General features: G+C 37.0%; 1 protein-coding gene across 1 annotated transcript in view; it reads right to left on the bottom strand.

Annotated features, from left to right (window-relative positions):
- LOC306844802 (P protein-like) overlaps positions 1 to 12,988 on the bottom strand; it is a gene marked incomplete at its 5' end in the record, with an annotated part of 112,837 nt that overhangs the window by 62,234 nt on the left and 37,615 nt on the right. Inside the window, one exon of the mRNA XM_079377175.1 lies at positions 6,317 to 6,449. Within this exon, the coding sequence (XP_079233301.1) occupies positions 6,317 to 6,449 (133 nt within the window). The remainder of the gene's footprint in view (positions 1 to 6,316; positions 6,450 to 12,988) is intronic.

Raw genomic sequence — 12,988 nt, 5'->3', positions numbered from 1 at the left:
CGGGAAGAAACAGATAACAAGAACTATTAAAGATAGAGATTTATGGTTAAACAGAGTCAATCCAGAAAAATAATAATAAAGGAGGGATAATTGTAACACTTTTGTTCACTCATTTATTCAGAATATTTTTAACCTAAAGCTTTGAAATTTGACCTCAAACATCTTTGAAATGTATGTAGTCACTACAAATGTCCATTACTAATTTAGTAGACATAGAACGCAGACAGGCCAATCTCAGGATTTTTTTTTTTTAATTCTGTGATCAAATCAGACCAAAAAACAATAACACAGACAATTTTCAATGGAGTGATAACAGCTTGAAATAAAGGTTTGATTTGATCAAAGAAGACCAAAATATGTAAGACTTAAGTTCGACTTCACTACCTTTATATTTCTCGTAGCTGACCCTTAATTAACTGTCAATTAAGTATATAAAACAGTGCTCTCTCACCATGATTGTAATTATGTTGTAACACAGACTCATACTAAGTCTAAATTCTCACAAAGTCTAAATTTAGTGACAGATTTCCAAACAATTGTTTCAAAATGTGCAATAAATTAGCAGTCAAATAAAATAGGCAAAAAAGCAATCAATAAAATAGACAGATAAATAAAAAATAACGATAGATAAATAAAAAATAACGATAGATAGATAGATAGATAGATAGATAGATAGATAGATAGATAGATAGATAGATAGATAGATAGATAGATAGATAGATAGATAGATAGATAGATAGATAGATAGATAGATGAAGCAAAAAGCTAGGCAATTACTAAATAAATGGAAAAGGTAAGGAAAGAGAAAATATTGAGAAGGGAAAAAAGCAAGAGATAGGAGAGGCAAGGTTTTGCACTAGTCCTTCAGCATGACTCCTCACTATGTGATGGGGAGGCTGCTAGGAAAGCTTCCCAGAAGCTAATTGACACAGGAAAAAACATGTTGATCACAATCGACACAGTAATGCATCATGCCGAGGGCCTGGAAACTGTATCAGCTGCACAGCAGGCTTGATTTTTTGAAAAAGTTAGGCTCTGTGGGGACTTAAGGCTTTACAGAATTATAAATTGGACTGGCATTGAGTGGTCACCATCAGGCCTTGTGGAGGTCTTTCGTTCCAGACGCAGCATGCACCTGGGGAACCGACAAGCCGATCATTTAAGTTCCTGTTCCTTATAGAGCAGTGTTCTAAGACTTTGCATCAGCTCAACACTGACTAGCAGTCTCGCATTGTGTTAGCCACCCGAAATCCCAATAAACACCGAACGGAGGGGAAGATTGGCATTCTAGATGGTGCTAGTCCCATGCTGATGATGTCTCAAAGGGAAGACAATCCTCACAGTGGACAAAGGCCAATATAAAGTGTGCCCTCATGCCTTCTTGTTTGTCTCTCATCTTGTTATATCTTTAAAATGACAGGCACAAAAAAAACATGTATATATGTAATTAAGGCTCTAGTTGTGCAGCATCCATTCATGCACCTAGAGCAGTAGCACTTTGCCAAAAGAAAAATAATGAGAAATAATTTGCACTCAGAAATTGCTTGCAAATTTCACAAATAATTACAAAGAAACGGCAAGTAACACACTGAATTAAAGATGACATTTTGTAGTAAGTCTGAAATTGTATTTATTCATTCATTTATTTTATTTTACATTTTTTGGGAAAATGTACTCCAATAATCTTTGTTTTATTTACAAAAACATTTTTACAGTCAATCAAAAACAAGACTGGGGGGGAGAACAGTAGTTTATCTATTTGACATATTAACGAGGTCAACCGGTGGTTGACTGTTTAATCTAAATTCTGAAAATTTCCAGTTTTCCACACAACCTTATGACATAAAGGTTCATTCAAGCAGTGTTACATGATGAATGAAAGTTAGACTGAACTCCTGCTTACATTGCTCTATGCACGAGACCATACTTTTATACCTGCAATTTTCTAGACCAGATCTGTAGGTTACTAAGGACATAGAACTGCTGTGACACTGGGCTGATCAACAAGCAGTTCTCATACAGAGTCATAATATTTCACAGAATCAAAGAATGACTCAAAAGACCTAGTTTAAATTGGATGATCAACCACTGTGTGACTCTTAGAACTTTGAAAAAGAACACAACTTGGTGTTAGAAAAGCCTTTGTGTTTTCCTCTTATTCTGATTTATGCGTACGGTGAAAGCCTCTCCAGGAACCCCAGAGCCTGATTTCAGCCTGTGAATGGCTAAAATGAGTGATTTATTATAAAGGAGCTATTGTCATACTGTCAGGTGTGTGAAGGAGAGCTCAGGTGTGGAGGTGTACAGGAGATGTGAGGAGTTGGTCTCTGTGGAGCAGAGGGAGCAGCTGCTCAAGAGGCTAATAGCCATCTGTAGAGAGAAGTTGACAACTGGAGGAAGACTACTCATCTGATTATTTTGCCTATTTATTTACACAAAAATAATGGAATAAAAAGACCAAAAACTATTTGACTGAGGTTAAAAATGATCAAACCAAGCAAATGAAATGTATATATTAAAATGCGATTGTAATAAATGAATAATTCACTCAAAAAGGGAGTGTATTTTGAAGAGTGTAAGGGTATTTTGAAGCTTTAATGCATCAGGTATGTTTACAAAAAATTAACAATGAAAGAAAGAAAGAAAGAAAGAAAGAAAGAAAGAAAGAAAGAAAGAAAGAAAGAAAGAAAGAAAGAAAGAAAGAAAGAAAGAAAGAAAGAAACTCATACAGGTTTTGGAACGACTTGAGGGGGTGAGTCTGTGTGGAGTCTGTGAAGATGAGGAAATTTGTTTGTCCATTAATTTTATTGGCTGGCCAAAATGGGAGATATGATGAGAAAGTATATAAATCCTGCCTGTGAAAGAAGAGGGGAAGAACAGAGCATGCCTGAACTCTCAGTAGAGGCGGTGATGAAGCGATGACTCCCTAGGTGAGAGTGGTATTGATCTGTCTATGTCTATGATGGCTTTAACTGCCTATCTAGCTGTGTTAGCACCTTCACACTTGGGCTAAATGTGCCCTGTTCCTTCAAAATGTCATAAATATGCAATTATTTGACACATCACCCATTTCAAGCAAGCATTACACAATGGTGGATATCAAGATATAAGTACAACATACATTATGACAGGCTGATAAAAGTACAACAATAACCATGCTCTAACACGCACCCTGTTAGGATGTATTTTTGTAGATAGCAAGAAAATTTTTAATATTGTAAATTTAAAACACTTGATACCTGAAAGTACAATTTAAAATGTGCTATCTTTGCTCATAGGAAGCTCTGGGCAGAGTTTTATGAGTTAATCACCTGAACTGTAAATTTGACTAATTATACAAGAACACACTGTTCCAAACTCTTCATTAGAGCTGTGGCGAGACAGGAAAAATAGGAGCATTCTAAATAAGTAAATAAAATATAAACATAAATACGTGTGTGTGTGTGTGTGTGTGTGTGTGTGTGTGTGTGTGTGTATATATACATATATATATATATATACACACACACAAACCCGATTCCAAAAAAGTTGGGACACTGTACAAATTATGCAATGCAATAATTTACAAATCTCATAAACTTATATTTTATTCACAATAGAATATAGATAACATATCAAATGTTGAAAGTGAGACATTTTGAAATGTCATGCCAAATATTGGCTCATTTTGGATTTCATGAGAGCTACACATTCCAAAAAAGTTGGGACAGGTAGCAATAAGAGGCCGGAAAAGTTAAATGTACATATAAGGAAGAGCTGGAGGACCAATTTGCAACTTATTAGGTCAATTGGCAACATGATTGGGTATAAAAAGAGCCTCTCAGAGTGGCAGTGTCTCTCAGAAGTCAAGATGGCAAGAGGATCACCAATTCCCCCAATGCTGCGGCGAAAAATAGTGGAGCAATATTAGAAAGGAGTTTCTCAGAGAAAAATTGCAAAGAGTTTGAAGTTATCATCATCTACAGTGCATAATATCATCCAAAGATTCAGAGAATCTGGAACAATCTCTGTGCGTAAGGGTCAATGCCGGAAAACCATACTGGATGCCCGTGATCTTCGGGCCCTTAGACGGCACTGCATCACATACAGGAATTCTACTGTAATGGAAATCACAACATGGGCTCAGGAATACTTCCAGAAAACATTGTCGGTGAACACAATCCACCGTGCCATTCGCCGTTCGGCTAAAACTCTATAGGTCAAAAAAGAAGCCATATCTAAACATGATCCAGAAGCGCAGGCATTTTCTCTGGGCCAAGGCTTATTTAAAATGGACTGTGGCAAAGTGGAAAACGTATGTAAAAATGTATGTATTCTGTGGTCAGACGAATCAAAATTTGAAGTTCTTTTTGGAAAACTGGGACGCCATGTCATCCGGACTAAAGAGGACAAAGACAACCCAAGTTGTTATCAGCGCTCAGTTCAGAAGCCTGCATCTCTGATGGTATGGGGTTGCATGTGTGGCATGGGCAGCTTACACATCTGGAAAGGCACCATCAATGCTGAAAGGTATATCCAAGTTCTAGAACAACATATGCTCCCATCCAGACGTTGTCTCTTTCAGGGCAGACAATGCCAGACCATATACTGCATCAATTACAACATCATGGCTGCGTAGAAGGAGGATCCGGGTACTGAAATGGCCAGCCTGCAGTCCTGATATTTCACCCATAGAAAACATTTAGCATAAAGAGGAAGATGCGACAAAGAAGACCTAAGACAGTTGAGCAGCTAGAAGCCTGTATTAGACAAGAATGGGACAACATTCCTATTCCTAAACTTGAGCAACTTGTCTCCTCAGTCCCCAGACGTTTGCAGACTGTTATAAAAAGAAGAGGGGATGCCACACAGTGGTAAACATGGCCTTGTCCCAACTTTTTTGAGATGTGTTGATGCCGTGAAATTTAAAATAAACTTATTTTTCCCTTAAAATTATACATTTTCTCAGTTTAAACATTTGATATGTCATCTATGTTGTATTCTGAATAAAATATTGAAATTTGAAACTTCCACATCATTGCATTCTGTTTTTATACATATGTATTTTTATTATATATATGTGTGTGTGTGTGTGTGTGCACGCGCGTGCGTGTGTATGCATATGTGTGTATATATATATATATATATATATATATATATATATATATATATATATATATGTGTGTGTGTGTGTGTGAGTGTATTTATATGTGTATGTGTATATATATATATATATATATATATATATATATATATATATATATATATATATATATATATATATATATATATATATGTATGTATGTATGTATGTATGTATGTATGTATGCATGTATGTATATGTATATGTGTGTTGTAAGTATTGTGTTGTAAGACGCAGGCAACAAATGCACTAAGCAGAGCTGTCATCGGAAATCACCATTAACAGATGAAAGGATAGTACGACAAAGAACCTAAGCTTTCCTTGGCAGAAATTCAAACTAATGATTTATTGTGAATATGAGATTGAGCTAAAGAATGAATGTTGTATCAAATTCAGGTAATCACACTCTCTCTCATAATACTCTAAATAATATCACATTTTAATACAGTAACACAATAAGCTTTCAATGAAGCAACTCATCGTTCTTTCGTTACTAGTTCTAATGTGACATTTTCGAATTAGTAGCGGAGGCTTGGGCTCAGCTGTGAAACTGTCAACTTTAGATTTGAATCCATGGCAGAAGGAAGTAGTTCTGCACAAAAGTGGGTTTTTAAAGACACTCCGTTGTTTAATACAGACGCGTTACGTCTTTCAGAACAAGCTCATCCGATAAGGATAACGGAAATTTCACAGAAAACAGCCCGAAGGGTACAGAGAGACTAAATGCAGCAATGTGATCATCAGAGGTGTGGGAGAAGGAGTGGCGGATGAAAAATTGATGCATTGCTGAGGTTCTAATCATTCATGAAAGGGTAGGCTGTGCCTATCCCAGTCACTGGGGCTCAAAGGCCAAATCTAAGGAGCTTTGGATAGGATATGAGATTTGGTGTAAATAGCGTATAGAACGGTGTATGACACTCATTCACATACTCATATAGGAAGAACTGCTGTCAACAAGGGAAGGTCAAGTGTGCCCTCAACCACTCTATGGTTTTTAGAAATGACTGCTCATTCTTTAAGATCTAGGTCAATGCGATTATGATTATGAATTAATTTCATTGCACATGTCAGAACAAAAGAGCTTGAATCAAAAAGGAAGGAAAGCAGAATGGTTCTGCATACACTTGAGGGTAGTTCCGTGTGATTTTGGGAAACCTGGTGCGTAGGAACAGAGCAGAATAAATGAATACTCACCCACGATTTCGCTGGATTCCTTGTTGTAAAGTTTCTTATTCCAGTACAGCATTCTCAAAAAAGGAAATGAGGTCAGCAGCACCAGACAGATTCCCAGGGACATATAACCCGTAAAGGCCGCAAAGTCAATCCCCTAGAGAAAGAAGAGGGCGGGTTAATTTTCACCCTTTTAAAAATTGTGCAATTAATTTGCTGCGGTATTTCATGAAATCTATTCTAAGCACTAAGTAGTGATCACATCCACTTTACTGGCTCTCCATATAATGTGGATGGAGGCCTTGATTACATTTCATCAACAGAATCATATTCAGCATTTTAATGCTTGCATCTTGATGCATTTAAACACTTATATAAGATTTAAATGAGCACCTGCATGTGGCACAAATCTTCTTAAAATGCTCTTGACTATTTATTAATTTTCATTCATATCAAGAGCACACAGCCCTCTCGGCTGAACATCTAGCTTCAGATGATCTTTTCTTGCCTGTGCAGCCCACCCCATCTTTCATCATAACCAGATGGCATCACATTTTCAAATGGCACCACTGATAGAGATGTATAAAATAGATCCGTGTGGCCTGAAATCTAATCCGACCACTTATCTTCCAATATATCGCTGGTGTATAACCCATGAGGTATCTTTGCTTGTTTACATGGTGACATACAAGTGCATCTCAATAAATTAGAATGTCGTGGAAAAGTTCATTTATTTCAGTAATTCAACTCAAACTGTGAAACTAAAATTGTGTATTATGTAAATATTGTGTATTAAATAAATTCAATGCACACAGACTGAAGTAGTTTAAGTCTTTGGGTCTTTTAATTGTGATGATTTAGGCTCACATTTAACAAAAACCCACCAATTCACTATCTCAACAAATTAGAATACTTCATAAGACCAATAAAAAAAAAACATTTTTAGTGAATTGTTGGCCTTCTGGGAAGTATGTTCATTTACTGTATATGTACTTAATACTTGGTAGGGGCTCCTTTTGCTTTATTTACTGCCTCAATTCGGCGTGGCATGGAGGTGAGAAGTTTGTGGCACTGCTGAGGTGGTATGGAAGCCCAGGTTGCTTTGATAGCGGCCTTCAGGTCAACTGCATTGTTGGACTTTCATCAAGCAATTTACTTTCATCTGAAAAGAGGACTTTGGAACACTGAGCAACAGTCCAGTTCGTTTTCTCCACAGCCCAGGTAAGACGCTTCTGACTTTGTCTCTGGTTCAGAAGTGGCTTGGTAGCCCTTTTCCTGAAGACATCTGAGCATGGTGACTCTTGATGCACTGACTCGAGCTTCAGTCCACTTCTTGTGAAGCTCTCCCAAGTGTTTGAATCAGCTTGGCTTGACAGTATTCTCAAGCTTGCAGTCATCCCTGTTGCTTGTGCACCTTTTCCTACCCAAATTCTTCCTTCCAGTCAACTTTGCATTTAATATGCTTTGATACAGCACTCTGTAAACAGCCACAACTTTCAGTAATGACCCTCTGTGACTTACCCTCTTTGTGGAGGGCGTCAATGTTCATCTTCTGGATCATTGCCAAGTCAGCAGTCTTCTCCATTATTGTGGTTTCAAAGAACAAGAGATATCCGGAATTTATACTGTAGGGATGGTCATTAATTGAAACTCAAATATAAATATTCTAATATTTTGAAATACTGATTTTTGACTTTCATGAGCTGTAAGCTCTAATCATCAAAATTAAAACAAAACAAAAACTTTTGAAATGTTTACTTTACATGCAATAAATCTAAAATATATGAAAGTTTAACTTTTTGAAAACTTACAAGAAAAAATTTACTTTTTCACGACATTCTAATTTATTGAGATGCACCTGTATGCGTACATAAGTAGTACAAAGGCATTCTACAAAGAATTCTACATTTCACAAATTGCTTTAATGTTTAAATTGTGCGAACCAATTTAGTGAGAAGTCTATAACAGGCTATTTAATGGCAGGCTACCATTGTGACAACTTGGCACCAATATAATTTTAACAAAAGGTCAACAGGTGAATAAACTGTGCTTTTTTCTTGGACAATAATAATGGCAAAAATGTTTTATTGTAACCAAGACTTTATTTTTGTACCTATACAGAAATGGACCCTGAGAAATTTGAAAAATGAAAAATGTGACAACTAGACCCACAGTCTCTTCTATTTTGTAAAGGAACAGGCAAGATACAAGATAATTGCATCCCTGTTGTAGTTCGGCTCCCCGCATTGCTCAGGCTTGGCAAAAACCCAGGACTTAGAGGTACTTCTTAGAAACGAAACAAAAGGATGGTAAAAATGGGGAAAAAACACTGATGCTGGTTTTTGGCAGTATAAGCTCCCTAAAGCAGCTCAAGGTACTAAATCCTCCACCCATAAATCAAAACCATGATTGAAAGGATAAACATTAAGTTCCTTATCATTTACAAAATATTATTACTTGCCTATAAGGCCCTAAATGGTTTAGCTCCTGCGTACCTAACTTGTCTTCTACCACGCTACAATCCAACCCGCTCCCTAACGTCGCAAAACTCTGGACTTTTGGTAGTACCTAGGATAGCAAAGTCCACTAAAGGAGGTAGAGCTTTTTCACATTTGGCTCCCAAACTCTGGAATAGCCTTCCTGATAACGTTCGGTGTTCAGATACACTTTCTCGGTTTAAATCTAGATTAAAGACATCTCTTTAGCCATCTTATCACATCACATCACATCATTTTATAATCTTGTACTTCAGTTATATCTGATCAAATGTACATTATTATTATTCTTTAGCTTGGGTTGAACAAATCATTTTTGCTTAGATGGAGCAGCAGCTACGCTAATCATGTCTCTATTTGTTTCTCTGTTTCTGCCACGGGATTAACATCAACAGAAGCTTCAGTCTGGATCCAACCCTTAAATGATCTGAGATGACCGAACACCTGAGAAAAGATAATGCGAACCCCTCAGAGGACCTCAGAGGATGCCAATGCTCAGACAACATACAGAATTAACTAATTTTGCCATAAGTTAAATATATTAAGGTTCTGCAATATATAAATATATTGTGGAAACTTAATTTCCTGTAGAGCTGCTTTGCAACGATTTGTATCGTAAAAAGCGCTATACAAATAAACTTGAATTTGAAACATGGTCTTGTATTATTTGGAAAATAAAACATTAAGATGTGAGTAAGCAAACAACAAACAAACAAACAACATGTCCAATCTCACTCAGATGCCAACATGAGACAAATGTGAATGGAGACAAAGAGATGTGAAGACTGGTATACAGTGACCTCTACAGGAGATCAGGAAAAAAAGAGTGAGTGAAAGAGAGACAGAGAGAGTCATTCAGAAGAACACACATCCATTTGCATACTCTATAAGTTAGAATTGTAATGGGGTTTTAAAGGAAATAACATTTATTATTATTATTAGGAATTATTATTTAACCTCATTAGAAAGAGAGAAACACACTAAAAAGACAAATGAAATGAGCACTGCAAGACAAGGGGAACTCCTTGGATAGAATGAAAAAGTTCACTCAAAAAAATCTAATTCTTCCATCATTTATTCACCCTCACTGCAAAAAGTGATGTCTGATTTGTGAATAAAGAAACCTGACCTTTGCAATGAATCACAAATCAACTTGATCAGGTTTTTTAATTCAACTCACCGACTCAAATGTAGAGGTTTGGAACATGAGGGTGAGTAAATGATACAGAATTTTCATTTTTGGGTGAACTATCACTTTAAGATTCAAGCAAAGACTGATACAGTATATTGAAAGATTCAGGAAAATAAAATATTAATATTACTTTAAAATGAACCAGCCTTACTTAACTGAACATAATCTATCGCAAGCTTTTTGGGATCATTTGATTTAAAAATTATTTAGGAATAGTGCAGTGCATCTAAAAGCCAAGAGCTTCACTCCAATATCTGAACCTACTGAAAATAAGAGATAGCCTTATACAGACTCATTGGGGCAAGCTGGGTTAGTGGGGATCTGTCAATAACATTTCATTAAAGCGCTCCTCTGCTTTATTCCTCATGGATTTCCTACGTTGTTGAGCTGTATGCCCTATCATATAGAGTAGATGCATAAGTCCTCATTACTTTGTCAGTAATGCAGCTGCAGGCAGTGTTTGGGGATTTTTCTTTGTAGATTCTCTTGTTTTGTCCTGAAGGCAGGCATGTTGTGATAATGACTTAGACATAGGGTGTCAATAAGACCTCCCCTTACTCCATCTCTGTTGTCACTGTCCCACTTTTATCAGCCAAGAAAGTAACTTCAAAAAGCAATGAGAAGAAAAGAATGAGTAATCGCTATGCAAAAAGACCTTCACTGTTGGCGCTAACTGATTAGTGAGCAGTCAGGGGCCACGGTCAAACCAGAGTCCGCCAAAGCCTGTCTGCCTGGGGCCTGGAGAAACACTGATTAGCAGCTGAGATTTCTGGGAGTGTGACTGACGGCCCAGCAGATGCCAGAGAGAGAGAGAGAGAGAGAGAGCAGAGGGTATATGAGATGTCTCCTCAGCGACCCTGAAACACTTCTTCCACCCAGGCTCAAATGTCTGATCTACAGAGAGCTCCACAGATGGATGCTTGACTGACCAAATGGCAACATCCCTGCTGTAGTGATCCTGTCGAGACCGAAGGGGGGCCCATTTCGACTTGCACAGCCCAAACAAACAGAGAAACACTAACAAATAAACAAAGAGGCCACAAGCACAAGATGTTCTGTCATGACTGACTGAAATGTGGGACGGACAGGGTTCGCACGGTCATGGAAAACCTGGGAACTTTGGAAGTTTTAAAAATTGGGATTTCTAGGCCTGGATAAGTCAGGGAAATTAATAAAATCATAAATCATTTCTGACAATTTTCTACCATCTACCACTCATTCAAATTGTGACTTTTGTTTATGAAAAAAAAGTGATGGCACACATTTTTAGTGTTACAAATAAATGTTGTTTACCAAAAAAAATAAAAGAAGTATTGAAGACTGGAGTAAAATTGCTTGAATATTCTGCTTTGCCATGACAGGAATACATTTTATTTAAAAATATACTAAAATAGAAAACAATTATTTTAAATTGCAATAATATTTTATAATATTTTTTTTCTGTATTTATAATCAAATAAATGCAGCCTTGGTGAGCATAAAAGACTTCTTTCAAAACCATTTTACAGATTATATTATTTGCTTTTTGTAAATCAAGGTAGTGTATAAAATCTTTTGAAGTTGTGGATTAGTAAAGCACAGTGTTTTTTTATTAAGCTGTATGGCACCATGTCATCCATCTATTTGTATGGCAGAGCTTCCATTCAGAATCCAGAGGCTCTACAGATCTTGAGGCTGATTGGAGCTTAATAAACGGATTAAGTGACTGCAGGAGAAGGTGGTGACTTCACTAGACTCAAATTAAATCCTCGGCTTTAAACAAGCAAACAGACATGAGTCACACAAAAATGCAAATACTCATTCATTTACATATAGATCAGAAAACAACAGTATACCCAGTCTGCAAGTAGTATTTTTGGTGTTAAAATAGAAAAATTAAATAAAATAAAATGGTGTGAAACCTCAGGACTCTAATATCAATGTCAGGTACAGAAATACATTTATATTTTTAGAAAATTGCCTAAAGAACTTTTAAGCTTATACAAAGGATCAGTAAACTACATTACACCATGTGCACACACACCGTACAAGCACCTGTTTGAACCTGCTTAAAAATAGTTTTGGATCAGTCATTCACAGAGTGCCCAGAGTTTCATCGACTCCTACCTCTATTGCATCAGGAACCTGAGTCCTCAGACGCACACATAGACATGTGTAAAGCAGAGAAGTGTTTCATAATACAGGGAATCTCCTAGTAATGCTATAAAAGTGGTATTTTATGTGACTAACTTTAAGACCCAGCTAAATAGGTACCAAATCAATGCACACAGCGATCAACAAATGAGCAAGTATTGAACTGCATACGTGTGTGTGTATCATTTTTTGCACATGAAGTTGTATCTCCATGCATCATCTGCATGTTGTCAACACAAACAGAAGCCCTCTCAAATATAAACAAATCTGGCCCGTGTAACACAGAGATAACACAAACCATTGCATCCATGTCAATAATTACAGCAGATGCAATCTCTCCGTGGAACAGAATGGATTAATCTGTCCAGTACTTCACACACTCCTCCGTGCATCCGCTACAGGAGCATATTTATCACTGAACGTCCTGACGGAAAGCAAAAATGATGTTTATAAAGTAGTAAATTTAGAGCAGGGGGGCTTCAGTACGTTTGATGGGTTCCACCCTCCAGAGATTTAGGCCTGTCAGAAATGCAAGTTTATGGATATTGGGTTTTTCAGAAACCTTCCCGCTGTCAATTGTAGCCCAGCAGGAAGTGACCTTGATGTGGAAAATATAACTTGAGCATGATTACCGCTGCATCATCCTGTGCAACAGCCGGTTTGACAGGCAAGGACGATGTTTCTACTGAGCCACAAATTAACTCAAACCCCCCAGCGATTTCAGCTCTGAAAGCCAGCTAAAGAAACAACAATTTAAACCAGGCACCTTTCTGTCGCCGATGGAAGAGTGTGAGGAATAACTAAATTAAAAACTGTGATGGCAACTATTGAACTTCTCATGAAATATTTAAGTCTCCATCGTTGATGGGTTTTAAT

The sequence above is a fragment of the Barbus barbus genome, assembly GCF_936440315.1.
Source record: "Barbus barbus genome assembly, chromosome: 25".
NCBI lineage: Eukaryota > Metazoa > Chordata > Actinopteri > Cypriniformes > Cyprinidae > Barbus > Barbus barbus.
This window is presented reverse-complemented; position numbering and strand designations above follow the sequence as displayed.